Here is a 27,000-nt window from a genome sequence, read left to right on the forward strand (position 1 = left end):
CTCATGAGAGCGATGGAAGAAATTTTTATGCAAGAAAAAGAACCGTGTGAGAGATAGAGATTGATGGAGAAGTGGTAGTAGTAGAATTATGAGCTTGGGTTGTAATCATTTTTCTTCTGAAGTAGTAGATGCATAGGAAATACAACATCAATTAATATCATAGAAGCTTGGGAAACAATAACAACATTTAATGTACTCATGAACATTGGAAAGCCATAACCAAGAGCATCAACGTATCAGGTATGGGGAAATGAAACTTTGAAGTCACATTAGATCAAAGCATAGTTTTAAAACTCGGCTCGGTCATCGACTCGGCAGGGGTACTGGGTCATTAGGTTAATGGTTGAACCACTGAGTCGTTGGTTGAACCGCATGACTGAACCGGATTAAACCGGATAACTCGGCTTAAGATTTTTTTTTAGGTATTTAGCTAGATTAAATCGGATTGAATCGATGACTCGACCACCTTAAAAAAAAAAGCTATATTTTGTGGACAAGAAATATATTTTTTTTTTAGAAAACAAAAAATATATTTTGATTTGCATATCTATTAATATTAATATAATACATAGATTTTCTAAAAAAAAAATATAATATGTATATTTTTTTTTTTTTAAGGAGAGATGATATGTATAGAATTTTTTAGAAGATATTTATTATTATTATTATTTTGAAAGAAGATATTTAATTATGATGTGTTGTGTTTGAACAAAGAAAAATGATATGATTTTTTCCTTAACAAATGAAGATATAATATACTTATATTTATACACTACAAATTATGTCACAAGCATGTGGTTGTTGTAGTGGTAAAATATATTTTGATTCAGTTATGTGAGTGCTGTTCGCATTTAATTAGCTTTAATCAGTGTTAATTGTGCATAATGATTTAATTAATGACTAATTATGGCTGTAAATATAAAAAAAAATCATGGAACCGGATTGACCCAAAAACCGGCCGAGTTACCGGTTTTTCACGAGTCTCCCCGGTTTATACCGGTTTAATTGCATGGCCGATCTAACATTTGGCTCGAACCGGCCTACCCACCGGTTCCAGGTCGGACATGAGATCCAACGGACCACCTTGATTGGCGCCTAAACTATCTAGGTTTAGGGTATAAAAAATAAAATAAATAAACAAAAAAAGTATTTACAGGATACAAATTTTGGATCACATATTTTCAAATATCTCCTTATAAACTACATTTGAAGTGGTGTTAATACAATCTCCATTTCATCCGTTAAAAAGGTGAAACATGGTGTTAAAAAGAGAATAATGTAAATTTGTTGAGTCTCAAATGCATATAAAAATAATTACTCACGTTAATAAAATTAAGCTCGACTTTGTAAGTTCTATACTTGATACGAAGATCGTTGACAATCCTTTCCAATTCAGAGTTGGGATTAGGGTTCAAAGATGCTGGTAAAAAACAACAAAAAACAATCATCTTTAATTTGTACAAAACTGAAAATCACAACAAAAACGATGGAAGATTCATACCAATTAAAGCATGGTTGGAAAGCAACGTCTAGTTGCCAGTGTTTGCCATTGGATTCGATTGAATTTGAAAAAGAATAAGATATGAGTGATGTGATTCCATAATATATATACACGTTAAGATTCATTCATCATGTATCATGGATATCATACCTATACATTGGAATAACACAAAAGCATTGGAAATACTAACAACATTAAATGCAATCATGGAATGGGGGAAGCCACAAACAAAAACGTGAGAAGGAGGATTTGGGGAAACAATAACAACATTTAATGTACTCATGAAAGGTGGAAAGCCATAACTAAGAGCATTTAATGTATCAGGCATGAGGAAATAAAAGTTTGAAGTCAAATTAAATCAAAGGATGAGATGCACACTGAGCCAAATGATGAGATCCAACGGTCAGCATCGTTTTGGAGCCAAAACCGTTTAGGTTTAGAGTTTGCAAAGTCATTAGCAATGTTAAGAAGGATTAGATATAAGTATGATATGATTAGAACAGAGAAAAGATAATGATTTTGAGGAATGTAAATTGTATATTGAATCTTATGAAATTTGTATAAAGAATGGGTTTATATACAAACTAGTGTTATAATGTTACTTGAAGCACAAGTAAGTAACAACTATAACCCTTATTGCTTAAAACTTGTAACAAACTTTAAATTAAACTAAAACAAAATGTAATCAATCATCTAATCATGATTAACACTAATCTAACTTGAATTACCAACTAAACTAGCATCCTCTCTTAATTTAAGTTTCCACTTCCTTCATGCCAATCAAGCTTCTGAGCTTGATATGATGAACCTGTCAACCTTCAATGCTTTTGTGAATATGTCTGCAAGCTGCAGCTCAGTGGAGCAATGGACAATCTGCAATGCACCTTTGTTCACTTGCTCCCTTAGAAAATGGAATTTAGCCTTTATATGCTTGCTTCTCCCATGCAGAACTGGATTTATTGCTAAGCTTATAGCATATTTGTTGTCGATGAACAATGCTATAGGTCTGCTAACCTCTATCTCCATTTCCTTAAGTATATTTTCAAGTCATACTGCCTGACATGCTGTCATACATCCTGCAATATACTCAGATTCACAGGTTGACAATGCTACAACTGGTTGTTTCTTAGCACACCATGAAATTGGAGCATTTAAGAACTTAAATAGGTACCCTGAAGTGCTCTTTCTATCCTGCTTGTCTCCACACCAATCAGCATCAGAATATGCCATCAGTTCCATAGAACTATCATTCAAACATTTAGGAAATAGAATACCATACTGTAGTGTTCCTTTGATGTATCTCATCACCCTTTTGGCTGCTAGCAGGTGAGATACTCTTGGTTCACTCATGAATCTACTGATTATACCAACTGCATATGCAATATCAAGCCTACTATTGCATAGATACCTCAGTGAACCTACAATTTGCTTGAACAATGTAGGATCCACTGATTCTTCATCTTCATTTAACACCAGTTTCATATTTGTTTCAGCAGGTGATGAATATGAATTGCAATTCATCATATTGAACCTCTTCAATATGTCAATGCATACTTCTTTTGATGTATCACCAATCCCTTTGCAACTTCAGTAAATTCCATTCCTAGAAAATATGTCAATTTTCCTAAATCTGACATTTCAAATTCATTCATCATCTGAGTTTTGAATGCTTCTATTTCTTTCACATTGATGAGATAAAACCGCAAGTGCACGGTTCTATCGAAGTAGTAAAATAAGAGTATCGTTCCGACAGGGAGTTATGAATTCAATAACTTTTAATGATGATTAGACGAAAGAGTTTTAGATAAAAGTTTGGATTTTTAATTACAAGAAAATTAATAAGATAAAAGCCTTGGAATCATTGGTTCATCCTAATGACAAGTCCTTCACAAACCAAACTATTAAACTTATAACCTTATGTTAGACCTAATTTCTCAAGACAATTTCTCTTTTGTTCCTCTAGCAACCAAGCATATTTCGCTGACTTGGTTACTATTAGATTTTGGTTCCTCTAACAACCAAGCCTATTTCGCTGACTTGATCATTATTAGTTCCCTTGAAGATCGAAACTATATGTCTCAAAGATTGTAAAGACTATTTCGCTGCCTTTGCAATCCTTGTCTAAATTCACTTGTTCGAATATCAAAGCTCCACTTTCGTCTAATGAATTGATATTTGAGATGATGGATAAACAATTATCAAACCCTCCACTTTCGTTTCCACAGTTTGATAATGGTTGATCCATGTTAAAGCGGTGATTTTAGATAAGAAATTAGGGTTACATAAGATTAAGGTTTAAAGCTTGGTTTGATTAGGATTATGTCATTAGACTTATCCAACAATCCCAAGACAAGAGAAGTCTACTCACTAACGTTCATTGTAGACATGGAGAAGAAGAGAGAAAGCATAAAAGTAAATAACAAGAAAGTAAAAGAACTTTTATTAGAAAGATAATTGTCACATATTGCATTCCAAGAAAGGATGAATATTTGTGATGGCTAGCTACTCTATTCATAGTTTACATTCGACTTAAAATCTAAGCAATCACTAGAATGTTCCACAAGTAAACTAAAATAGAGTAGCTTAAAATCTAAGCAAAAGCAGCAAAAGTTGTTCTGGGAGGTGGCACGGCCGTGCCAACCTTAGCACGGGCCGTGCCAAGCTTCTGACTTTAGGGAGATATATTTTTGTCTCCGAATCTTCATATTTTCGTACTGAATCAGCTCCAAAACCCCTTTCTTTTGCTCCAAAACTCAATCCATCAAATATTCGTTTCTGAAATATAACAATATGCAATTGTAGTAAAATAGCTCGAAAAGGAAATAATACTAATATAAAATAAACTTAAATCTAATTAAAACTAAACTAAATAACATATAAAAATATATAATAAATGACTCATCACACATCACGACCAGTTACTATCAAATCATCAACATATAGACAGATGAGTAGTTGATTACCTTCAATTCCTTTCTTCACATATACACCATATTCAGACTTGCATTTGACAAATTCTTGCTGCATAAGAAAACTGTCAATTCTCTTGTTCCAAGCTCTTGGTGCCTGTTTCAATCCATAGAGTGCTTTGTGTAATCTATACACCATATTCTCCTTCCCTTTGATTTTGAAACCTGGTCGATGTGTCACATACACTTCTTCATCTAAAGGACCATTTAGAAAAAAAGATTTTACATCCAAATGATGCATTGACCAGTTTCTTCCACAAGCTATAGCAACTATCAACCTCATAGTCTCTAGTCTTGCTACTGGAGCATAAACTTCAAAGTAATCCATACCAGCCTTCTGCATGAATCCCCTAGCCTCTAATCTTGCTTTGTACTTGGCTACTTCACCATTTGGCTTCAACTTCAACTTGAAAATCCATTTCACATCTATTGGTTTCTTGGTAGCAGGCAGCTCAATCAGTTCCCATGTGTTATTTCTATTGATTGAATTCAACTCTTCAATCATTGCATTCTTCCACACATCTTCATTCAGTGCTACTTCATAATTGATTGGTTCTGCATCTGCTAATAGTGCAAAATGCACAAATTCCCCTTCTTCACTAACTAAATTATCTGGAGTGACTTCATATCGAGCCAATCTAGTTGTAGCAAATCTCTGTCTAGCTAAAGTTCTAATGCCTTGATTCTCTTCAACATGCACTTCAGGTTGAACTTCAGTATCAAGTTGAACTTGTTCAACTTGATCATCTTCTTCAATTATTGTGGGAACTGTGTGACTCTTCTCTTTCTTATTCCAACCCCATGCTTCATTCTCACGGATTTTAACATCTCCACTAATCAGCATTGAATGATTTAGAGGATTATATAACTTGTATGCACCTGTTTCATGATAACCAACCAATATCATAGGCTCACTCTTGTCCCCCAGCTTCACTCTCTTTTCATCAGGGATATGCATATAGCATAATGAACCAAAAACTCTTAAGTGTTTAGCTGACTGCTTGCAACCAGTCCAAATCTCTTCAGGTATTTGATCAAGTTTCTTAGTGGGGCATCTGTTCAAGATGTAGGCTGCAGTTGTTACTGCTTCTCCCTAAAAAGTATTAGGCATCTTCTTCAGCTTGAGCATACTTCTGGTCATGTCAAGCATGCTTCTATTCCTTCTCTCAGCCAAACCATTATGTTGTGCAGTGTATGGAGCAGTGACTATTATCTTCACAAAACTTTTCAAACACCTTCGAAGTATACTCACCATCACCATCAGTTCTTAAAATCTTAAAAGACTTTCCACTTTGCTTTTCTATCAAGATTTTAAACTTCTAAAACATTTTAAATGCTTCGCTTTTGGCCTTAATCAAATACAACCAGAGTTTTCTGCTAAACTCATCAACATTGAGCATCTCCTTTGATCTAATAGCAATACCTCTCTCTCTCTCTAGTCTATAATAAGCTGAAAGATATAGATACAATAGACCTCAAGTGGTGTCCAATTATACCCGATAAGGCAAGTTTTTCTCTTAAACTTTCATGAATTTAGTTTCTATGTGCATATTTTAATTCTTTAGGATGCTGATTGAAGAAAAAGAGCTGTTACTGATAGGTTGAAACCATGTTATGCTATGCTCTTTGCCTGGCAGTTAGTGATCTTTACTGATTGAAACCATTCTCTCGCTAATGCTGCCACTGTAATTCGCTAAAAAGTAATACCACCGGATGGAGAGCATTGGATTTGAAAAATATTCAATTTTACCTCTCTTCAGCACTTTGATCATCTCCACTAACTTGTACATATTTTTAGGTATTCACTCAAGGAGAGCTTGGGTTTTTATGTTCTCTTTTATTCTGCATAAAAGTTTAAAAAGTCAAAAGTTAGTTGTGTTTGGTTACAACAGCAAAGATACTAAAACACACAAATAATATTATTTTAATACTCTCAGGTCTTATATACGAAAAACATTTACTTTTTTAATTTATTGCATAAATGATATATTTGGTCTATATTCTAGACAAGATAGATCAATTACTCCAATAAATCTAAAAAGTCAATGTTTTCTTACAAATAGGACCGTTTTGTAAAGTATCCACCATGCTTCTTAGAAGCAAATGCTACAATAATTCTGACTATTTGCCATAAACAAAACTTTGTGAATTAAAATGTAACTTTACTTCCTTACCCCTTCTTCCTCCTCCTTATTTTCTATTTTATGTGCTTTAGGACTAACTAGAGAAACTAAAAAACATTCATACAATACTGCCCAAAACTACCATGGAATAAAACTATGCCTTCAATTAAGTTTGTTCTTGATTTTAACCTGTGTTCACCTTTGTTTCTTCATATTTTCAATTTGTTCATTTGAGTCACTCGATCTATCCATCACACCAAATTGTCTGAAAGTGACATCCATCCAAATTACTTTGTTCAATTGTAATGTGTCAAGCAACCCACGACTACGACACAAAAATAAAATAGAGGTCGTGATATAATTACTAAGTATAAACTGCAAATCAAGTAAAACAACCGTGTCAATTAAAATATCAAACTTGTCCATGAATTTTTGTATTCCATATGAATTGAAAATTTATGGTTCATGGTAGTTATTGATACTCTCACCAGAGGATTTTTCAACCAAAAAATTATGTGATACCTTTTCAGACTGCATCTCGGCCTTTATTCTGATTAGATGAAGTACCATAACTATAGCCAAAGACGAAGCCAAGACAATAATTGGCATGTGTAATGACCTGTAAAAGTTTGGCCAAAGTATCCTTCTCACCCTGATAATCGTTGTTCCAGCTTGCCTGCAGCGTGACTGTTGTTTTTCGAGTTCAGAAAACTACCTTTTAATAAAATTTAATTCATCATCGAAGATATTAATGGGTTGAGTCACGGCCAGGTCGCTTTCTTTAAGACGTTTCACGACGCTAACCTCGTTTGGCAAGTTAGACTAACAACTCCAGGATAAAATAGTGAGACTACTCAAATATGGTGTTACCAACATTCTAATTTTTAACTTCTCCAATTATGGTACCATGACCACTCAAATATGTTGTTACTACCATTCTAACGTCTAACTTTTCCAAGAATTGAAGAAGAGTATATTTTTAATATCATTCTTATTATACCGAAAAAGGGACCATGATCTTCAAATATTATTTATTATAAAGAAACATATATAATTGAAAGGACTATGCTCTTAAGACCATTCTTAGTTGCGAAAGGACAATAAACCGAAAAAGGACTATGATCTTAATAACACTCTTAATTTCGAAGAGACAGAAGGAGTAGGAAAAAAAAAGGAGAATGACTCGTTAACACAAGTCGAAGGAGGGAGAAGAGAGGAAAAAACACATGAAGCATCAACTATGACAATTACGGTGTGTAGAATGCATTGTGTGTGAGCTCTCTATTTATAAAGAAAGTTCACAACTAATAAGTGAAAAACTAAGGAAACAAATAATACACATATTAGATCAAGTACAAAAATATTTCAACTGAGTACCAAAATATATTATATTGCGTACAAAAACATATTATTTAGTACATTAATATATTATTGATTATCAAAATATATTTCAGATCATTTACTAAAATATATTACATTGACTACCAAAATATTTCATATTGTGTTCCAAAATATTTTATCAAAACTTGGGGACGAAGAAAATACTTTTTAATAATGATTAAATTAATTATTTAATTTATCATTTCCAAATAATAAAATATATATCAATATTTTTTTTCTCTCCAGTACTTATTTTGTTCATATAATTATATACCTCTATTACCCACTATATAAACACTACTAATGTGTGTTCCCCTATTAGAAGTTGAAAATGAGAATGTTTTGATTCTGTTTTGCTGATATAGGACTTAAGTCACCTAGTGTGAAAAGCAATTTTTCAGTTGGGAGCGAGCAATTTTTGTTGGGTAAAAAGCAGAATTCTTTTACTATATATAAAGAAAATTACACATTTCAGCCTACTTTTGGGTTGGAATTTTCTTTCCAAAAATACCCTTAATTTTTAATTTTAATTTTAAATGCAAATAACACATGTAACAAATAGATATGAATAAATTTAATTTAAGGAGAAAACTTTCGCACAATTCTTTATGAATTGTTCTTACAGTTGGCCAATTATAAAATAGCACGTGAATTATTAATTCATGTCACTAATCATCCCCGTTAACCCTCTTTTACCTCCGTTAACCACAAGTCAAACTCAGAAAAAAACTAGCACAAAACAAAAACTCATGTTACTTTTTTATCAGTCGATTTTCCGATTTTATGTTGCACATTTGTGTTATTCCCCTCAATATAACTGACAAAGATTGTCAAGTATTTTCATATCCATTCCATAAAAAACAGTATTTCCATATTATTTATTACTTCCACCAAAAACAGTACTTCCATATTATTTTATTAATATAAGTTACTCTTCCTTAGTCTTTGATCAATTGTAACAAATGTGAGCAAAAAATAATGGTAAAGATTGGACTTTAAATCCTCTAAAAAAAGATTAGAAACAAACATGAACAAAAAATAATGTTAAAGATTGGACTTTAAATCCTCTAAAAAAATGAGTAACAAGCGTGAGCAAAAAATCATGTTAAAGATTGAACTTTAAATCCTCTAAAAAAAAGATTAGTAACAAATGTGAGCAAAAAATGATGTTAAAGATTGAACTTTAAATACTCTAAAAAAATATTAGGACTCAAAATATTTTAGAAAAAAATTTGTTAGTACTATATTAAATATTAATAAGTAGGGTTCTCACGTTCGTTCCCGCGTTGTTTAATTTTTCTCAGCCTCTCTCAACCCTCTTCATCAGAATTCAAAATTAACCTGTTTAGTTTTTTTCTTTCTTTCATGTTACAACTAATCAAAGTCGATTAATTTTATGGATTATATATTTGACTTTCCTGGTTTATAATTGCTTGTAAAAACTATGATAGCGTGGCTTTTTTTTATTTTTTTTTATTTTATATATAGAGAGAACCGTGGTTTTTTTAATTATTAAATAAAGGGAAAATAAGCAATGACATCCCCTGCTGTTAAGCTTCTTCCACTATCGTTTAAAGGAATAAAAGCATTGATTTTCTCTTTGTGATTTCAAACGTTATGCATGTATACAATTGATAAACTGCTCATATGGCCCCCATCCAATATCCAACAAAATAGAGTGAAATCAAAGTGTTAAAACCATTTAAACAATTCAAAATTGTTAAATGATAATCACACTCATGTTACCAGCAACTAAAAACAGAAACACTAGAAAGCTTCAAATCACCATCTTTTGTTTTTAGTTACATTCAAACCACCATCTGAGAGGCCATAAAAAGAGAGGACCACTAAGAAGTATGGATACGAACACCGACGCCAAATACAACACAGAAACTAACACACTAATAAGGTTGATAATTTGAGAAAATTACATAATATAGGATAATTATATTTGTGGATGCAACACATGTTCAGACACATCTAATATGAGGAGTGTATGTGATTCATAGGCGAGGAGTAATATCATATTTCATATATGGTCGAAAGAGCATAACTACACCTACAAATGATGATGTTTCAAAATTGAATGACATAATTATCAATTAGTTTTCAGGAGAATAATATAATTTGTTGTCATTTAACGAGGTTGAAGGAGATACTCATAACTTATATCAATAGGAATTCATATACTCAACTGCTCAAGAAAGTATCCCACCACATATTTTTAAGGTAAAAAAGGTGCATCTTTGATGTTGTTGTGAAACATATACCCTAGATATGGTCTGTGTAAAGGAACACGATTGTTATGTCGTGGTTTATTTAAGAATTTGTTGGATGTGGAAATCGTATCAGGAAGCAATGCTGGAAAAAGAGCATTCTTGCCCAGAACTAAATTAAAAACAAATGCGAGTTCATGACTTCCCTTTGTGCTTAGTAGAAAACAGTTTCCAACTAAGTTTCGCTATTACCATAAATAAGTCACAAGGGCATACCATTCGCAATGTTGGAATCTATCTTCCACAACATGTTTTCAGCCATGGTCAATTATATGTAGTTTTATCAAGAGGAGTTTCTCAAAATTCAATAAAAGTTATGATTCACGACAGGAAAATAGAAGGAGAAGATGGAGACTTTACGAAAAATGTAGTTTTTAAAGATATTCTTTTATCGCAATCATAGCAATGTTTCTTTTACACAACACACATTTATGTTATGATGTTACTAATTACTACTCCATCCGTCCCTAATTATAAGACCCTTTTGAAAAAATAATGGGAATTAAGATAGTGGATATTTGTATTAAATATGTTTGTAATTACTATTGTTTTTACAATTTTATCCTTTAAGAGAGAGAGGTGGTTTATGTTTTCAACATGTTATTTATTGCTGATTGAAGAAAAAGATGTATAATAAATAGGGGCATGCATGTAAAGAAATAATTAATGTAGTTAGAAATAACAAAAGAGTCTTATAAAAAGGGACAAAAAAAATTCTCAAAATGGTCTTATAATTAGGGACGGAGGGAGTATTAGAATAAACAATAAATGACCATTATTTTACCTTAATTTTATATGACAAACTAAAATATGTTGAGTTCAAAAATAATTTTGTTATATGCCTTTACAATATTTTTGTTTATAAATCAATATATCAATAATTTTCATAATATTTTAATCAAAATTATACCAACAAACATAATAAAATAATCACATACAGACGGGCCCGATAGTGTCCGTCTTTCCGCTAGTATGTGTATATATATATATGGTTTACACAGACTTGTCCTACTTTTGTTCAATAGGTGCCGATATCCACAGCCACTCGTTGATCGCGTTTGTTTTCAGAGTTCATTCGTTTTCTTCCTTCTTCATTGGATTTGTATACCTCCCTCATCCTCATCATGTTTGAGGTATTTTCATTCCTTTTCAATTCTAGTTGATAATTGAATCTATTATGTTTGTTTGATTCGAATCTTCTCAAATTTGTGAGATTAGGGTTTGTAACCTTTGAATTGATTTATTTTTATGTGAAATAGAATGTTTTATGATGGAATTAAACCTTCCATTACACTGATTCTTTGGTTGTATGTTTCTTTATCAATTCAATCTGTTCTGTGCTGTGTTGTTTGGAGATATTCCAATCTTCTCTTATTTGTGGGATTAGGGTTTCAAACTTTTGAATTGGGGATTCCAATTTTGTGTGTGACCCTGATTTTCTTTTTATTTGCAAGGGTTTTTGTTGATTGGATAACATGATTATTCTATTTGTGAGAGAAACTTATATACTACATATGTTCCTCATTTTATTGTTATTATTTTTATATTTGTGTTTGCCACTTTTAATTAATTAGTTGTTCTCTGTTGGAATTTATTCAATGGAACGTTACCAGCAGCCTACACTCTCCCTAATGGGTGATTCGACCTAATCCTATTTTCATACAAGTATTTTTGCGGCGCTAAGTTACGATGTGAGTTTTGGTGCGCTTTATATGTTTGACATTTTATCTTTTTAAATTTGACATTTTAAAAGTTCTGTTTGGCTCATTGATCTTCATTTCATTCTCTACTGACAGGGAGGAAGAAGAAATCACGGTTTATCTGGTTGCATTAGCCTACCCCGGTTCATGTTCTGAGCTTGGTCAATCATTGTGGAATTAAAGAGGAAAATATCAGGTTTTGCAGGACGTTTTTGTATAGGGTTTGAAACAACAATTTGATTCAATAATATTGGATCAGCTCTTTCAAATACGCGTATCGGGACGTATCGGGGTGTATCGGTATCAGATACATGTCGGATACGATACTTCACCATTTTTGGAGTATCGGGGCTTCAGAGGCTAACATAAATTATTCTATTTGTAATTAATTAGTTGTTCTCTGTTGGAATTTATTCAAAGGAACGTTACCAGCAGCCTAGACTCTCCCCAATGGGCCCTTCACGATCGCCGCTGCCACCGCAAATGGGTAATTCAACCTAATCCTATTTTCATACAAGTATTCTTTTGCTGTTTGATTTGATGAATCTCAAATAATAACTTCACCCTTCGGATTCTTATTATTTCATCAATACAATAGAAAAAAAACTTCTTCTTGGGAAGAAGCGGAAGGAGCAAAAAGTAGAAAGGTAACTCTCTCTCTCTCTCAAACTTTAGGATCAATGTCTCTCTTTCTTTAGCATGCATACTTGAAGCATGAGAAAGAGTGGATGCTGATTGAAGAAGAAAAAGAGCGTCTTGGGAAAGGGAAAAGAGGAGCTGTTACTGATAAGTTGAAACCATGTTATGCTATGCTCTTGGCCTGAGAATAGAGGAGCAGTTACTGATAGGTTGAAACCATGTTATGCTATGCTCTTGGCCTGAGAATTGTGTCAGTCTTTTGTACAAGAATGTAGAAGAATTATTATAATTCTAATTGTGTTATGTTTCTTTGTTTTGTATTCTGTGTTGGATTTCAGTTCTGCTGATCTTTGTGGCACGTACTGCTTCAAGATTAGTCCTCATGTTTTGATTGCTTTAATAATCTAAATCATAGATCAAATATTTATTTGTCTAAATATTTCTTTTTACTAAATTTAGTGGTGTGTAAAAAAAGTTCCTACTTCCACTTCTGCCACAGCGAAGACACCCAAGTTTAAAGCAAAACTAATACGTGAAATTTCCAAAATGGTCTCATGATCTATTGAATTTATCTTAATATATCTTTATCTTTATATTCTAATCTTTGTTAACACTGCAGCCTCTTTGAAAACACTAAACAATTTTTTTACTCCATTGTTTTCCAAGATAAAATTAAAATCTTTTTTTATTTTAATTTATTTTGAAAACTTATAATTCTTTCTTGGTCTGTAATTTTTTTCGATGGTATCTTGGTTGATCTGTTTTGTGTTTTGGAATACTTTAAGTTTGGGCACTTGGTTGGAAATTCAAAATCCCGGCGACAATTTATCTTATGTTTGGGTAATATGGAAAGAGCGAAATCGTAGAATCTTTAACAATAAGGAAGAATTGATGCAATAGATTTTGGATAAAATTAAAGTGGGATGTCCGGGGTTCGAACTTCAGCCCTGGCATATAATAATGTATGGTCCTGTCAACTAAGCTATTTTCATGGGGACAATTAAATTCATCTTTTATTGGTGGCTGAAGCCAAATATAATGTTAAGAGAAATGGTAACGAGTGTTTCCGGACACTCCTTAAAAGCTTTAAATGGTAAGGTTTTGTGAAAATATGTGTATTTAGTGCATTTGAAATTGAATTATTTGACTTTTTTTAAGAATGATTTTTTTAAATTTAAAATGCCTAAAGAGCGTCTAAGGAGCACTCATTACTCATTAGCAAGACCCGTTTGTTAATTTTGCTTATGGTTATCATAGTTGATAGCTTAATTCATTTGTAAAACTCGTGTTCGACCCTTGTCTAGGTAGAATGCTTTGTTGTTGATAATATGTTATATTTTGCTTTGTTAATAGAAAAAGGAAAAACAAAACAGGCTAATAATAGCAATCAGAAGAAAATCAATTTGAATTTCCTTCAGCTGCGTATGCAAGACAATGGCCATAAAAGAATATATCTAAGCCAACTTTAATAGGTCAATATTTGCAACTAGATAATAAGCTCCATACTCTTGGGACAAACAACATCCCAAATCCCCATCCAACACATTTGTAGCAAAATTTTGAAGGCTAACTAGCTTATTGTGATATTAACAACATATTAAGCTTCACCGTAGCTCTAACTATATGTTAAAACTTGTACTTAATCCTTTGGATCAAGTTAGATTGTTACAACTTTCAGCTGCAAGTTTAGTTAGGTAGTTAGCACATTAGCTCTACTTATACTATAGCTTTATGCTATTGTAATTGTTCATTCAGTTGTTATTAATTGAATCTTTTAAATGAACTTTTACTCAATTTCTCACTTCAATATGGGCATGATTAACATGGGAGTTAGAGATTATTTCTACTTCTGCGTTCTCTTTCTTGATCGTCTTCTTCATTTTTCACCATGACAGTTTAAGATAATTTCTACTTCATCTTCTTACAAACCAGAACATCCATTCTTGGCGTCGCGCCATCAAAACGACACTCATTGGAAGGAACAAGAAGCAGTTAATATGAGCTGCTTGAACATCCAAATCCACCCTTGACATAAGCAATCACAGATAACAATAACAATACAAGTAAAATAAACAAGAATGAAACTGCAAAACTTTGCCTCATTTAACATTGGGTATCACATTAAATCATAATATGAATCATTGAAACAGTAAATTAGATTAGATGAAGACTTTGCAGCATAAATTTCCGCTGGACTTGAAAAATAAAGAAACAACTTATTTTTCATGTAGAAGGAAAGAATAAAAAAATAAAAAACGTTTTTCCACCGCATAGTTAGTTGTATTTGTATGCCTCCATCTCATAGATTTCAGAATCTGAAGTTAGGATCTACATCCATTGCCCAAGCAAATTTTTGCAGCGGCGTTTTTCCAGTGAAAATCTTATTCAAGCACAAAGCAACAAGAGTATGTTAGTAATGTCCTCGTGAGCTTAACTCAATTGGTTTGGACAATACATGAAATATGCAAGGTCCGGGGTTCAAATCCCGGCCACCACCAAAAAAAAAAAAAGAGTATGTTAGTAATAATAACTAATAAGCCAATTAAAATCAAACATTCACAGCTCACCATTTTACAAAGATAATTAGATGGCTTAAATATGTTTTTATTTAGAAGGGCCCATCTAATTTTTCTCTCTCTTCATTTTAGTCCCATCAAAACAAGACAAAAAAATAATATTATATGGATCAGTTCGAAACAAAAACAATATTTCAGGGACTATAACGAAAAATGGTTTATAACATTGATCGAAAACATGAGAGAAAGGACTTCAGGTGTGTACATTTGAAAAAAAAACACAAATTTTGTGCCATCCATGAGTATATTTCTGAAAATATGTGTAATTTTTTAGAAATGTGAAGGGAACAGTTGCTCCTCAAAAACATGTTAAAGACTATTTAGATCACTAGTCCAATTCTGGTGGGAAGCAACATAACTTACGGCCTTTAAGCAAAGAGCATACAAACAAGGGAAAGTCCAATAGAAGCTCAACTGTTAATTGGTTTTCGTCAATTGGAGGAAAATCAATTGTAATCATAACAAGTGAAGAAGTCTAGACCTTTTCGATAGGAACCTCATGCCGTTTGCACCAGGCAACTGTTATCCGAGGATCTAGGTAGTTTATCTTGGACGTGCCAAGTGCCACAGTTTTTAGATCTTCTTTTGTATGCATATCACGTTGCATTTTCTCAATTTTTGCGCTGGTTTGAGTTATCTTTTTCTCTATCCTGTAGGTTACATAAATCACAATCACACATTAGTCATTATAATTGATAATTATAATGTGTAAAGATACTAAGGAAGGTGTATATTACGCTTCAGGATTCAAGTTCCTTTTCTTCCCGTCCGAACTCGTTAGAGGTGACTTTTCTTTTCTTGCCTTTTTCAAATCTATTTTCAGCTCCCTCAGAAAAGCCTAAAATTAAAAAGCAAGTCAGATCCAAGAATATGTTACATGCCCACTAAATTAAAAAAAATAAAATGAGCCAGTGACAAGAAATTCATTTACACCAAGGTTTCCAAATTCTAAATAGTATTATCACCTGAAGTTCAACAATCTTTTCATTTAATTTTGAAATTTGTGCACTGTGATTTTTTGAAACACTGCGTTGATGATTACAAATGATTGCACCCTGTTATGAAAAGACACATCAATGAAACTTTGAAAACCAGGAAAATACACAAGTCTGTGCACGGTATAATGAAGGAATCAAAAATGAATTTCGTGAAACGTACCTGTTTATTTGCATGCTGATAGACATCTCTTTTTTCTGCAACATCTCCATCTTTAGTTTCCTTATTCAACTGTTGTCACAAAAATTATGGAAGACTAAATATGAGTTCTAAAATTACAAGGCAGAAAAAAATCAAGAATAAACCTTTAATTTGATCTTATAAAGAATGAGATGTTGCCACAAGTCTATTAAAACTGGCGTATCCAAATCAATAGGTCATACTGAATTTACAAGACAGGAAATTAAGAGCCTGCCCTCTCCCTGGCCAACCGGTTCCGAATAAAATATTTCAATACCTAATTTAATTAATAAACAGATATTTATAGTTAATTTTTTTCTGTCCCAACAAGGTCAATTGTGTTAATGCTAAGAAGTCCTCCGATGATTCGTTCCGGTCAAGTTAATCCCCCAAAAATTAAAAGTCTCACTTTATTGGTCCTCCAATTTTTTTTTTTGCCAAAATTAGTCTCCCAAAAATATAAAACTGTATCAACACAAGATCCATACAGAGAACTAAAAAACATTGGATATGAACATTAACAACAAACAAACACAAATAACAAAGTAATTAATTGAGAGTACATAAAATTATAATAGAAAACAGAATAATATCTTTTTGAAGGCAATATAAATGCCTGGGCATTAATTTTAAATCACTTTTTACCATATCATCCAAAGTGAATGATGCATTGAATGTACGGAAGACTTTTGCTGTCAGGTTGGGCATGAGTTCCTTAAGATGAGCATTTACATTTATCTGATAAGAGAGAAAAGCAGATACTTATTAGCCTTGCATCAGTCTCATACAAAATATATCAAAAAGTAGAAGCAGTTTCCTACCTTTTTGGAACTTCAAAATGGCATTATAAACAGGAAGCTCCACCTCAACTGTATATTCATACTTGATTGAATCTTTACCAAGGAAGTCAAACTGCATTAAACCAAAAATGAAGCATGATCATTATTATCCTAACTATTAGCAGTTAACAATAAAACTAGACAACCAAAACTTAAAGAAAAATCACATGTAAGGTACTGTAATTCCTCCTAAAAAAAGTAGAAAGATATGTAAGTTCAAATACCTTCAATTTGTTGTGGCCCTGTGCAGTCACATTTTCTACTTTTAACGTGCAACAACCAACTGTATCCGCTTCTTCATCATCCTGAAGAAATGTAAATGAGAAACGACTATATTTGATTTGCAAAAGTCGTGTTAATTTTTTTACAATAAAGACAATGAAGAGAAATAGGAAAGGTGCATGCTTAGTCCAGTTCTTTCTCAAATTCAAAGAATAATTTAGTTTAGCAACATCCATATTAATTCAGTTAAATTGTCCAAACCTACTTCAGTGGCACATTTTTGACATGGTATAATAATTAACAACAACAACACAAGCCTTTTCCACTGGGTGAGGTGAGATTTAAATACATTATATCAACAAACAGAAACATACTAGCTATAGTAACTGGTTGACAAAACTGCAGAAAGCAAGACTACCTTACAGAATTGATTAGACTGACAAACCTAGAGAGATTCATAAAGCAATTATTCAACTTTTGAACACCTACATAGCAAACTTACAAGACTTTTTTTAATAGATATGTGCTATGTTTTCCCCCATTTGTGTTCTGAATTCCATACATTTTGGTCAAACAGCAATTAAAAAACTAGACCGTAACATACAAGCTACTGACAATATGACATTGTTTTCCTTGTTTGTGCTTAAATTCCTTACAGGTTGAAATTTTATACAATGTAATAAATAAATCTTAGCTACAAAAAACAGTTGCTTGTCCGAATAAGCTAAAAACAAAACTATCCTGTCATGACATAGCAGAATTAAATTAACTCCCCACTATCTCACTAATTCAATGCATCAACTGTAATTACAATTGTTGAACATGATGTTGTAAAGATTATAATCTTACTGAATAATGACAGTTGTATTTTTATTGGGCTAACCGCACATTTCCGATGCTTTTGGCATATATCATATCATGAACCATAAATAATCGTCACAAGGTGGAATTATTACACTTTCAAAACGACATAATGGTGAGAGATTAGCTCAGGCTTTTCCCTTCTTGGTATTATCTCATATATTCAAATTGAAAAATACACATTGAAGGAATAATATATCGATATAAGCAATAAATAATTTCCAACTTGCTCTGGTTGGAAATAGTATCACATTATTCCACCTTCCAAGAAGTGTTGGAGTTCGTATTAGTATTGAGATTTGTAGGTTCAAGACTTCATGTACATAGTTAGCCAAATCTAGACTAGAAAATATCATTCGTGCACTTAGGAAGTGGCGATGTTGTTAATCTCCTTTTAAATGTAAATTGTAGTTATTGCGAAGAGTGTATAATAGAAGATTGACTGAGTGCAGATCACTCAAGCACATTCATAAAAAATTGAAAAATATTCTGCCTTCCTGCTTGTCACAGCTCTTTAAAACTACAGCCAGTTTAACTTAATCTAGCAAGTGTTCAGCATGCTTTGACTTACAAATTATGTATGCATTCACAATATAATATGCTTTAGTGTTGTATATATCTTATCCTCTTTTAACATATCTTTATGTTATCTGGGGAAGGGGTGATTTGTAGTGAACAAATAAGCAATTACATCTGCAGATATTATATTTGTACCTTCTCATTTCCAGCCCTTAAAGCTAATTTGTCAATAAAATAAGTAGCAACGGCTATTTGCTGCTTAGTAATATCTTTGCTCGTGAAACCTTTCGTATATGCAGCCCTGATGTTCCCTATATAACTCTGCACACATATGACACGGTCTTCCATAATTAAACAGGTTCTTTTAAATATCATACAAAATATTATGTGAAAATGCAGAATTAATAAAATAAACAAAGTGGAACACACATTCAACATCCTTGCTTTCTCATACTTTTCTTTGTCGCTCTGCCCTTTCAAGGAACTACTAGGATCCAGAGACACATGTTTGGATTTATTGGGTCGCGCCACTTGGCTAACCAGATACGTGTATCTTTATGTTTTATTTCCTTCCAGCTGCCAAGGGCATACAAATCAATAATTTCAGAAGATAACAATGACTTTCAATTCGTTGTATTAAGTTTCTTTCCAGACTTGTTCGCCATGAAGTTTTTGAACAATTATACCTTTCACCGGGAATAGGACATTCGGGAATTGGTGCATACTTTCCAATATTAATCGAGACATCACTTGGATGGATGCGTCTTTTCACTTTGCCGATCTAATACTCGCAAAAACTTATCAAATACTCGCAAAAAATCTTAAGATGCATAGATGTATGAAAATTGTTCTCTCTGAAGTCAGTATACATGTTTTTATTTTCAATAGCAATTATCGTAACAACCTTGGGATGCTCTCCACGTCCAATGAACAATCCTGGAGGTTCAACTCTAAAATTGCCAACCTAAAATATTTAGCGAAAAATTAGTCATAAAAAGAATCCCAGAGAAAAGAATTGAAAATAGCAGTTTCATAAGGACGCTTCAAAAATAAAAGCTTAGATAGAGAGGGGTAAACAAGATAAAAGCTATAAAGTAAAAAATCATGACTAAACAACCCCCTTCAAGTTCCATAATGCACAAGAAACTGATCCAACCAAAATAAAAGATAAAAAACAGATTCTTTTCATTTATGAAAAAACACGATTCAAATAAATCAAGAGTTATTTATCTCACTCTCTAGTCTCACCTTCAAAGAAACTGTCAATTATTTTGTTTTCCTACCTATGCTTAAAAAAACTTTGGGTTAGCCTGCATTGTACTATGGGATGCTCAGTGGAGTATTTAAGCGGTTTGGTCTTTCTTCCTTGATAACTAGCTTTTAAATAACTAGCTTTTAACGGAGGGTTCCCCAAGTGCTTCCAAGTGCTTGGATAATTATCAATCAGTATTAGAGCTAGTTGATGTTGGCTTATAAAGGGTTGCCTATGGAGGAGCTGACCGGGAAGACCGAGTGAAGCGCCAGAGTGCAGCTTCCAGGACGTCGACTCTCTGGGGTGGTAAAGTACTTAAATGGCTTAGTTATTCCCCTTGAATGCTAGCTTTTAAGGGAGGGTTCCCCAAGTGGTTGGATCATTAGGCTTGTGGGTTGTGTTTCACCCCCTATGTGGCAAACAAACAAATCCTTGGCCAAATAAACCCAATCTCACCCAACATTGTTCCATTACTTGCCTGATCTCTCTGCCTCCTCCACCCTCTGTGAATGCTACCCAAAGTACCTAGAACCCACTTCTATTCGCACTTCGTAGAGATATGCAGCTTCAAGCTGACTTTGGGTCAGGCCTAACTCAATTCTACCAACAAACTATGACATATGACCTGAAAAAGTGTTTATAAGTGGGAGGCATCCCTCACCATACAAGTCAGTTTTGTAGGATTGAGTTAGGCCCAACCCATATTTCTAAGACTCACAATGCCAATAATTAAGAAAATTGTTGAGTGACTTATTGACTGAACAAGAAATCTCATATTTACAATAAAAGTTAAATGAAAAATATAACTCTATTGTGTGCTGTTCGAGCGTGTGATAATTGCCGCTCTTCTTGTCTCGATTTATTGCTTCGCACATCAACCAACGTCAAATATCAACAGCAAAAAAGAGCAAGTGAACACCCAACTTAGATAATACCAACACTTAATTCATCGAACAAGCTAATTCAATATAAGGTAAAGTATATTCACAAAGCTGGACAAATTCTAAGCAAAAAACAGACAACATGTTTTCAAGAAATACGGGGGAGAGTGTTTGGTTGGGCAGAGAAAGAGGGAGAGAAGAATAAACCTTCTCTTTAACACCATCAACAATAACCCACATGTATTTCTCTTCTTGTTTCATTTTTTGCTCCTTTAGGGCCTTCTTCTCCTGATAAAAATAAGACAAGAGGGTCAACACATAAGCACAATACATGAACAAAAGACACTGATGATCACATCTCAAGCTAACTATGAAAAAGCCTCACAAAATACATATACATGCATAAAGAATTAAAGATGTAGACAGTATTAAAATCCAAAAGCTTCAAAAGGGAGTATGAGATTTACCACAAACTTCAAAAACTAACTTAGATTCATCTCAACTTCCTTTTGAAAACTGGTAAAAAATCAACAAATTTAAGCAATGTATTTTTCATAAGATCAATAAAATTTGTACTAACATGAATGGTGTGCTGTACTTTATTATTTGGACTATAATTGTCAAAACTGCAAGTCAGATTGCTGCAACGCATAATTCTACATGCGCTACATCTTTCAAAGATCCTGATCCCAACTCAGAACTCATTTTCTTGGGACCGTGGTAAAGTTTCCAACTTGGACATAAACTTGCTGGCAATGTGTGAGATACATTGATCTCAGCTGATACTTCAAATCCAATAACATTCCAGCCCAAACCCAAAGGGAAGAAACTTCCAAATTTAACCCTTTGTCTACTCTGGAGGGTTATGGAAATTAACAAAAGAAGGAAAAAAATAACAGCAATGCTCAAGGCTAACACAAACGGAAATGAGAAGAACAGCAACTTTAGTTTTGTGACTGCCAACTGAATGTGTGGACTCTGGTGCTGCGACTTCAGTGAGACATGAGAGGACAGGTTCTCTCAGAGATTCCCACTGTTTCATTCTGGGTTGCCTCTTTCCGGCACCCTCTATTTCTATTACTTAAAAGGAAAGATTGATTCCAGTACTTTAAGAATAAACACATGACAAGCTTATAGATTATATAACACTCTCCTTTTCAATTGTTTTTGTCATTTACTTCGAATCACCACCTTCAAACTTCTGATAGACTTAAAAATGGTATATAATTTTAATTTAGTTTTAATAATATTTTAGTTAATGTTAGGTGTTATGACGTATTTTGCCTGTCACAAGTTTTACATGCCTAAATATCCTGTCCAATCCAATGTAGAATCTACAAGTTTGAAAACAGTGATTTGAAGAGTAAAGATTATTAAAGAACTAAACCAGCTAGATGGAAAGTTTATTTTCAAAAAAACAAATCTCCGGATGTATCACTGGAAGCACACGATATTTTATGAAAAAAACAAATGATGCTTTGAGATATTAATTTCGACTCTATCATTTTCAAATGAAAATATATGAAACAACTTACCTCTGAACTCATTTGTTTCTTCTTATCCTTTTCAACCTGGCACCAATCGTAAATCGGTGTAAAGTCACAATCTTTTAAATTCTGAATTACGTGATTTTCTCCTAGCAACTTCCGCCAGTCATTCCAAAAATTATCCTTGAATATTTCATTTTGCATCGACGACTGCAAACATTGTGGCAACCTGCATGTACATTCCAAGTTCATAATATTATCAGGAACTCTACTTTTTAATATGAGAACTCTCACATAGAAGTACTTGACTCAAACAAACAAAGCCGACTTGTAAAGTAAGAAATATATATCACTTATAAACTCAATTTCAAGCTCTATCGCATCCAATGTGAGACCCCCAAAACCTCTCACACCCATGATTGAACATAATGAGGATGACCCAATAGCCCGATAACGGGTTCCAACCAGGATCTATAATAGGGTTTGTTGCTACTTAGGATTTGGAGAGAGCAGCCTAACTCAACTGCACAAATTATAAGCTTGTAAAATGAGGAATATCTTCCACTTATAGACACATTTTGCAAACCACGTTACATCCAATGTGAAATTCTCAACAAATACAAAACAAAAAAGCAAGAGCAAACAGTCACCCAAAACCATGAAAACATTATTCATAAGCAAAATCCTACCTCCTCTTGTTCTGGGGTCAAAGTTACTGGCTTCCCTTTATAGAGAACCTTTACCCCATGAGGCTTGTAAGGAGGTGGGAAGATGACACCATTGTGAACCAAAGTAGTCCATTTTTTCTGCCCATCACCGGAGCTCGATTGAAGTTTAGTAGATTTGACATGTTTTGATTTATTGCCTGATTTTTTTAACTTCGACTTTTTCTTAAAAGATGGAGCAGCTCCCTTATTGACTTTAGTGACATTTGTCAACTTCTTCAAGGAAGATGATTTATTGACCAATTTGTTCCTTCTTCGGGAAATAGGAATATCATCATCCTCCTCTTCCTCCTCAGCCTTCGCATCACATTTCATCGTTTTTTGTTTAGCATTAATTGATGAAGCTGGATCTGAGAGTTTTGACTTCTTACCTGAAGAATGTAATGAGTCAATTTTATCTAGTGATCTCTTAGCAGACAGCATAGATGTCATTTCCTGTTTATTAGAGTCATCGAAGTTACATCTAGATTTTCCCAGATTAGTATTCTTTGGCAACCTTGCTGACAAAGGAATATCATCATCATCATCATCAGAGTCTTCATATGATTTCTTGAGAACATCAGGAGTTGCTTTCTTAACATTGCCATTGTTCATCTTCATCTTAATAGAACTCAATGGTATACTATCCTCCTCTTCAGAATCTTCACATCTGTCTTCTTTAAGATGTTTTGTAGAATTATTTTCCTCATTCACATTAATGAGATCTTTATTTCTCTGAGTTTTGAGATTTGATGTTGATGCTTTTGTATTGCCAACAGAAGATTCCACGGCAGACGCCTTAGCGGATGGGACAACCTTACCATTTTGTGAGCTAGAAGTTTGGCCATTTGAAGAAGACACGTCAGAGGTGTTTTTATATGACCGTTCATCATGACTATGAGAAGTTGACTTCCTCATTTCTGAATACAATTGATTACTCTTTGATGCTGAGCTACTTTTAAAAGTTACTGGTCCATCTGAAGCCTCCACAGCCATTTGTCAACTATGGAGGGAAAAGCAAGAAGTTATTAGTTATAGGAAATTAATTACTAGGCTAAATTCACATAGCAAGCTTAAATGACAACAATGAGAAATTACATAACAGAGACAATGAAGGTATGTATGTATGCAGCTATAGTATACACCAGTATTTGTCAATTGAAAAATAGGCAAAATGCTTTCTTGGTCACAAGCGTTTGAACACTTTATTTGGGCACACATACACACTTTATGTTGGGATTCTGGCTATAAGAAAGTGTTGTGTCTCTCAGACTCAAGTATTGGGGGTGACCTTGTTCAGAAAGGTTCGAATCAGGGGCGGACTTGGACATAAAATACTAGTGAGGCTAAATTATTCATCCCAATAATTAAATAATACTAAATTTAATAAGAGAAGTTATACTTAAAATAGTTGTGGCAACCAAAGTTACAAAAAAAAAAAAAAAAAAAAAAAAAACTCTATCATCCATAAGCTAGAATTACATCATTAATAATCGTTCCAAGAACATTTCTTTCTATATACATTACTTAGTTGTCTTCTTATGAATTGTTTGTTTGTTGCGAAGTAATTCTTGTCTTTTGTTAGATGATTGAAACAATTGATATTGCATGCCTTTAAATTCTACAAATCAAATTTCTCACAAATCAGAATATTAAAACCTAAACCCTAAAACTAATATTGAATCAGAAAAGTATTGTACCAGTACCACAAAACAACAAATCAATATTCAGCATGCCTTTAAATTGTACAATGTTTGATAAAACCACAAAGTAGAAACCTGAAACAGGAATACAGGAAGGAGATGCTTGAAAAAAGAAAGAGGAAAAGTGTACATAACATAACCGGGAAGGAAGAAGGAATCTATTTTCTATATGAGAAAGGAGAGGAAGGAATCAGTTTCAATGCAAGGAATGAAGCGCAGAAGAGGGAAAGGGAAGAAAGAAAACGTACGTGTTGTATGGAAAACTAATTGAAAGAATGATGAAATTTAAAGGCATTGGGTTGGGCCTGACTGTGGGTGTGTATTTTATCACAAAAAAATTGTGCTGGTATTGGGTTTGAATGTGTTTCACAGATGTGGAAATTTGATATGCCTTATCAAGCTTAGAGTAATGCTGCAGCTGACTATTTTACTTAATTTTTCATTCACATTGTTGTTTATGCATTGAACACAGAACACAACATACGGAAACAGAACCATAGTTAACTTAACACCAACGTATTCATATTCATATAAAAATATGAAGGAAGATGGAAAGAAGGGGAGAACCTCTGTTTTAGGAGTGAAGAATGAAGATGGAAACGGAGGATGATTCTTCGTCAGAGGTTCAAACCGGAACTTGAAGGAGAGAGGAATGCTCTGTTTTCTGTTTTTCCCTCTTCAGCGGAGCGTTATTGCAGCCGCACGAATCAAGAGGTAACCCTAAACGGAGATTGATATGGTCGGAATGCGATGGAGATGGCCGGAATTGGTGTCGTCGATGGAACGTTTAGAGAAAGCAGAGTGCTGGAAACGCATGAATGAGAAGACAAGGATTGGGGTAACCGGTAAGAGAGAACATGTCAATAGCACGTCACTCTCTTAGCTATGTTTTAATCTCAATCTATGTACATCCAATAAATTTGGATGTATCAGTACACCAATTCGTAAAATTAATAATAAATGAGTTGTTTTTTTGAAGAAAAATAATTATTTTCTATCATTGACAACTAAGATAATTAAATTTTATATACCAAAAGCTTCGACGAAATAAAATTTAATTTTTAAGAATTTTTATTACTCATAACAATGAATATTGATTATTTTTTATGATAAAATGTAAATTTTGTAATATGATCCTTATAAACAATGAAATGATGATTTTTCTTATGAAATGATGTTTTCTAAAATATAAATATTGACAAATACCTTTTTATTTCATTAAAGTGATCTTTAATTTATATATTTTGTGAACAAGAGTACCGGTACATTCAAAATTGTGAGTGTACCATAGAAGTTCCCATATTTTAATCTAATAATTATTATTTTTTTTATCTTTTGTGTAAAAATTGAAATTAAACATTATTTATTTCATTTAATTTTTTTTTTCTTTTCAAATAGTCTATTGGTTGGAACTTACACATTTTTCATGCGGAGGAGTAGAGAGTTCGGGGTTACCAACTTTTGGTGGTGGTTGGAGTTTGAACCCGGACCTTGCATATATTAATCAGGGTTAAATATGTTTTTAGTCCCTATAAAGTTGTAACATTTTAAGTTTAGTCATTACTTAATTTTAATAGTTCTTTTACTTCTTAATTTTTTTCTCCATTCAGTATTAGTCCCTACTCATTTCAAATTTGTTTAATTTATGCTTAAACTCTTAAGTTTTTGAACAATTGTTTGCAGACGTGTTAAAAGAACATTAATAAAAGTTCCTTCGCGAAAAATTATCGCAAAAATTCATATTTAATTCGTTCCATGTTAGAAAATTCTAAATTTTAGTAAATGAACCTTTCAGAGTGTTCTAAATTTGTCTAAAAAAAAATCGTTCATAAATCCAAAAGTTTAATGATAATAAAACAAACTTTTTTTAGCAAGGATTAAAATTATAAGTAATTATTTTTTATAGGGACTAAAAAAACTATTAAAATTAAGTAAGGACTAAACTTAGAAGTTCCTAATTTTATAGGGACTAAAAACATATTTAACCCTATTAATTATGCATTATCTCTTCCAATTGAGTTAAGTTCACGAGGACTCCAGGATTACTAACTGAGCAAATATTTCATTTAATTTTTTTAAATGACCATTTATTTCATTTATTCTCACGTGTGTCTATATATATATATATATATATATATATATATATATATATATATTATTTTGATTAAATAAGTATATGGTCCTTATAAATA

The 27,000-nt window shown here is 32.9% G+C and overlaps 1 protein-coding gene, 1 long non-coding RNA gene and 1 pseudogene across 3 annotated transcripts; 1 reads left to right on the plus strand and 2 right to left on the minus strand.

Moving 5' to 3' along the window:
- Positions 1 to 2,548: 2,548 nt before the first annotated feature.
- On the minus strand, positions 2,549 to 2,983 carry LOC120579630 (secreted RxLR effector protein 161-like). The gene has a single exon (XM_039832124.1). The coding sequence runs from the start codon at positions 2,981 to 2,983 to the stop codon at positions 2,549 to 2,551; it is 435 nt and encodes a 144-aa protein (XP_039688058.1).
- Positions 2,984 to 11,280: 8,297 nt separating this feature from the next.
- LOC11436137 (uncharacterized) lies at positions 11,281 to 12,908 on the plus strand. Of its 2 annotated transcripts, none has more exons than XR_003010407.2 (4): positions 11,281 to 11,382; positions 11,863 to 11,940; positions 12,046 to 12,436; positions 12,548 to 12,908. It is a non-coding gene; the product is annotated as an uncharacterized lncRNA (long non-coding RNA). The 2 variants fall into 2 exon arrangements; XR_003010406.2 differs by having other exon boundaries at positions 11,866 to 11,940.
- Positions 12,909 to 14,691: 1,783 nt separating this feature from the next.
- On the minus strand, positions 14,692 to 25,639 carry LOC11437396 (DNA topoisomerase 1 alpha-like; annotated as a pseudogene).
- Between the last annotated feature and the right edge of the window lie 1,361 nt (positions 25,640 to 27,000).

The sequence above is a fragment of the Medicago truncatula genome, chromosome 3 (assembly GCF_003473485.1).
Source record: "Medicago truncatula cultivar Jemalong A17 chromosome 3, MtrunA17r5.0-ANR, whole genome shotgun sequence".
Classification (NCBI taxonomy): Eukaryota; Viridiplantae; Streptophyta; class Magnoliopsida; order Fabales; family Fabaceae; genus Medicago; species Medicago truncatula.